We start from the raw sequence: 5,218 nt of genomic DNA, 5'->3' as shown, positions 1-5,218 counted from the left end.
AACAATGCGAAGAAAGAAAAATGGTCGCCCAATCAACACCTGTATTCGAACCGAAATGGATACGGCGAACAAAATGGTTAGATTATGTAGTTCATGTCGTCAACCAGGTCATAATCGTATTAACTATCACAGGTGTTGGAACAAGCACAACAAGATAATTTTAATTGTAACTTTTTTTGCTTTATATGAAAAACAACATTCATTTCATATGATAAGCAGAACAAATACAATAACTAACACAACACAAAAAACTCGAATAAATAAAATATCATCACAAACAAATGAAACACATAAACAACATAACTATGCGATTACAACCATAAAAAAAGTGAGAAGTATACATCATCCTGTGAACATCTCTGTCAATTTTAATATCCACCCAAAAACGAACTTCTCCATTTTGGTTGAACGTCGTATCAAGCCATTGAATTCTTCTGATCCATTCACCATCTGCAGTGTCTCCATCTAACCAACGGTTCAACGTCATATCAAGATGTTCGAACGTATCTACATTCCAAAGTCGGATCTTCATCGAAGGTTGCACTGCTGAAAAGATTAAATTGGAATTTCTCTTATAAATATAAGGACACATGTATGAATATGCATACATTTTAAAGAAAATTGAAGGAGATGGAAGAAAAATGGAAGGAGGGGGTAAGAAGTTGAAGGAGCTAATTGAAGGAAAATGGAAGGAGATGGTAAGAAATTGTGTCAAACATTATGAGAGGGAGATGTTCTATTTATAATAGATGAGTGGTGAAGCAGTAGCCACATGCATTGGCACACACATAGAACAACTATTCATGCGCCATTGCATGTGATGCCCTCACATGGCCTACACATGCATGCGCCATTGCATGTAGCACCCATGAATACAACTTTTCAATGGATGCGCCCAGGCCACTGGCGCCTATGTTCAGTGAAAAATAGATGTGTCATTCCAACTGGCTCATGCTTCATGAAAGGTGGTTATTCTGGTAAATATTTTGAAAAAAAGATTATTTTAGAATTTTAATTGAAAAAAGTGGTTATTTAAAAAAAATCACAAATTTGTACCAAAATAAAAGTTTCTTTTTGAAAAATATTTTAAATAATTTTTTATAGAATTAATTCTCAAAATATATTTATTTTCTAATTAATGTGATTTTGACTATATTTTAATATTTAATAATAAATATTTAAACTATTAAATATTAAAATTAGTATTTTAAGTTATAAAAAAATATAATCAAAATAGTTTTTACTATATGGACAACAATGCAATGAATTAAAATCAATGTTTTAAAAATCAGATCAGAGATTTAACCAGTGAAACACTCGGTTTAAGGTTCAATTGATTTAACCGGTTAAATCTACGATTGAACTATTTATTAAATAAATTAATAATATGAGACTAAATTTCATAGATATAATCACACACAATTATATGTTCACAACTTAATAAAATAAACATTTTAAAAATTTATTACAAATATAATACAACAACATCAATAGTACATGTAGTAACACATCATAATTATACACTTAATTTCAATCTTCATTTAAGAATAATTTAAACACATTAAAGAATTACACTAAAATAAATTAAACTAATTCAAACCAAAATTAAAATAATAGAATATAATAACTAAAATAAAATTTAAACAATTAAGAATATCTAAATTTCACATTTAACTTACTTTCATGGCATCCTCTAACATATTTATTGTTTGAGTTTGAAGAAATGAATCTTATCTCATACACTCTCCGTTATTTTTTAAATGTCATTTTTTTGACTTTTTACGTATACAAACAACTAATTATTATCGTTATTTTTTAAACAATAATGTTCCTTTTATCTATAATATCCTCAATCATTTATTATATTTTTTATACTTTATCTTTCTCTGTAATAATTATCTAGGGATAATTTTGACAAAAATATATTTAATACTATCTTGAATTTTGCAAATGATAATTAAAAAGAAATAATTTTTTTTCAAGAAAGTAACACTTAAAAAGAAACATAGGAACTATTATTTAGAGATATAACATGTGAATCCTCGTGTCACTATATTATAAACAAATTTAACTTTTTTTTGATACATTTGACGGTCAGAGACCCCAATAGAAGATCTATAATGTCACCTGCCATGTAGACCACAAGACATGGAGTAGAATCCGCCCCCTATATGGATCCATGTAACCCCAATGGGCCAAAACAAAAAATAAAATTTATTTCACACTTTTAAGAATCAAAAAATGATTGTTAGTAAATATTACTCCCTCCGTTCCTTTTTAACGGTCTCTTTTTAATTTTTTCCGCATACCAATAAAACAAATAATTTTTACTACTCTTAAAATAATGATTATCTTTTTACCTATAATACCCTTGGTTATTTGTTAATTTATTTAACTTTTTCTCTTTCTTCAATAAATAATTAGGAATAATTTTGAGAAATAAAAAATAAATATTACCTTGAACTTTGAAAACGATAAATAAAAAGAAACAAAATTTTTACTCAAAAACGACAATTAAAAAGGAACGGAACGGAGGAAGTAGTAACTTTAAAAAGGAACGGAACGGAGGAAGTAGTAACTTGCAGGTGTACTGGAGTGAATTCCCAATTAATACTCATCACCACACCAGTCCATTCAACCTATAAACAAACACAATTAAGAACACAAGATCTTTTGTTTTGAATATACAGCTGTGAACTTTGCATGTGGAATAGGTCAAACAAAATGTCTAAAATATTAGCATTAATAGGCCTGCCAGCAGTTCCATGCTAAAGCCTACAAAAATGTTACAATTACCAGTGATTACAAGATCTTGTTGCTCAACACAATCTAGGGGACCACTTTCACTCACATGTTCATCCATTTGACTCTTGACCATTTAATAACAAGCCCACAGATTACTACTATTATAAAACTGCTTCATCTAAGTTGCATAGCCATAACATGGTCTAGATTGATTCTATATATCTTCCACATTCTGCCTAAATTGCTCAAAACATGTGTATGCATGTGAATAGTGATTATACATTACATAAACTAACATTAAATTACATACAACATACATCCAAATTCTTAAGTAGTAAAACAAACAAATCACATGATATCAGACTTTCTTTTCCAATTCCCCTCCAAAAACAACATAAAGAATTGGAACAGGAAACCATAATTTTGATCTATTCTTGAACTATTGTGACAATGTCTCACACATTCATTCAAGTATCAAAATAATTGTTTCTTCTTATAAAACTATTACATTACCAATGAAAGAAAAATTATGATTCATCCACAAAATAAACACATTACATAGAGCAAGCAAAGAGGTAGTATGAATTAATCAAACTTGTGTCTTCTAATTAAAATTGACCCCTTTAAGATTTTAGCCTCTGGCAATAAGCAATGAAGGAACAGCAGATAAATTTGGTGTATTGTTCTTCTCAGAAGTGCTTTTGTTATCTTTAGAACTGCTTTTACTGCTAAAAGCTCTCATAGGACTAGCAAGTGCCCAACCCCAACTACTAGTTCTAGTTCTTCCATCCTCACCATTAGAAACCCAATAAGATGAAGATGAATTCATCATCATAAACCCACCAAATATTCCACCACACTTCACTCTATCTTTCATACAGTGTTGAATATTTCTATTTCCAGTAGCAGCAACAGCAGAAGAAGAACAAGAAGATGGAATTACCTTATTAGCCTTGCCTTCACGTTGAGATTCAACTCTTCTTAGAGTGCAGTCTCCGAACCCAGTTGAGAATTTCTCAAAGAAATCGCCGGAGAAGCTTCTGCTGCCACATCCAACAGATCTAGATCTTGAAACCTTGCGTTGTTCTTGTTCACAGCAACCAGAACCAGAACCGGAACTTGAACCAGAAGCTTCTTCTTCTTCCTCTTCTTCCTCTTCTTCTTCTTCAACTACCATGTCACAGTTTCTTCCTACAGAAGGACAAAACTTCGGTTTCAGAGATGAGATCGTTGCACTACTGTTACCGTCGATGCTGCAGCTTTTTTCTTCCATTTTCTTGCTGCAGGAGCTAGAGGGTTGTTGTTTGGTAGAAGATGAAAGATAGAGAAAAGACCAAAAACGGTTCCTTTTTCTGGTTTTGAAATCTCCATTTTCTACTTCATCATCAAGAAACTTGGTTCTTCTGGGTGTGGCACTGGCTATGGATTTGCTACGCTTGAAAACAACATCAGAACTAACATTTGCAGAAGATGAAGATGAAGAGTTTATGTTTATGTCCATGTTGATGGAAGAAGGTTTCTTCTTTTTGTTCTTGTTTGGTAAGAGAAAAGGTAGACGCGAACGCGTTTGATGGTCATGTTTGGTGGAAGTTGGAGGGAGAGAGAGGGAATTAAGAGAAGAAGCTGGAAGAGTTTGGGATCTGAAAGAAGGTGAAGAAGAAGGAGGAGGAGAGAGGGAAGAAGATGAAGAAGGAGTCATTGGAAGAGGGAAGGAAGAAGAAACAAGTTTACCAAGTTTTTCTTGAAGACAAAAAGCACATATACCGCCAGGGTTTTTTCTATGAGGATGGTTAATGCAATATTGTTGCATTGATCCATCACTAGTTACATCTTCTTCTTTCATTGTTTCCAAAGCGGAAGGATTATGAAAATGGATGAATGATTAGGCTTACTTTTAGTTTTACTAGTTTCTTTTTGTTAGTGAAAAGGGTGATGATATTATGAATTGCTTTTTGGTTTTGGTAACTATAGAGAGAAAGGGGAGTGAGGAAGAAAAGACGAAAAGGGTATTGAAGGTGTGAAAGGGGGAGAGAGTGTTTTTGAGGAGCACGTGAGAGACTGACTTGGAAATGTAAAAAAAGTGTGAAAGAGACAAGAGAAGCACTTGTGAGTTTAATGTGAGAGTGAGAGAGTGTCAATAGGCCAAACACAAGAATCTATTCATGACACTTCTCCATTTTTCTCTACCCTTATTTTGGGGAGAGGATTGGCTAACTTTACTATTTCATGCCTTTGGTACTTTGGTGTATTTAGTAGAAAAATGAGTAATTAAAATATGTTATTTTAACTAGTGAGAGGAATACTTAGAGCTGCAGAGAGAAAGTCACTAAAGTAGCAAATTCGAAGTAGCAAAACCTTGTCCCTTATTTTGTAAGGGAATTAACAAGATATCCGTGAGTCCTACTGTATAAAAATATATTTAGATACACTTGAATTTAAAATGAAAAAAAAATTATTCAATGACCCGTTAAAA

The 5,218-nt window shown here is 32.0% G+C and overlaps 1 protein-coding gene across 1 annotated transcript; it reads right to left on the bottom strand.

Annotated features, from left to right (window-relative positions):
- Positions 1-3,032: 3,032 nt before the first annotated feature.
- LOC127073146 (cell wall protein RBR3) lies at positions 3,033-4,909 on the bottom strand. Its single transcript, XM_051014272.1, has one exon. The coding sequence runs from the start codon at positions 4,586-4,588 to the stop codon at positions 3,377-3,379; it is 1,212 nt and encodes a 403-aa protein (XP_050870229.1). The 5' UTR covers positions 4,589-4,909; the 3' UTR covers positions 3,033-3,376.
- Between the last annotated feature and the right edge of the window lie 309 nt (positions 4,910-5,218).

The sequence above is a fragment of the Lathyrus oleraceus genome, chromosome 1, assembly GCF_024323335.1.
Source record: "Lathyrus oleraceus cultivar Zhongwan6 chromosome 1, CAAS_Psat_ZW6_1.0, whole genome shotgun sequence".
Taxonomy (NCBI): Eukaryota; Viridiplantae; Streptophyta; class Magnoliopsida; order Fabales; family Fabaceae; genus Lathyrus; species Lathyrus oleraceus.
This window is presented reverse-complemented; position numbering and strand designations above follow the sequence as displayed.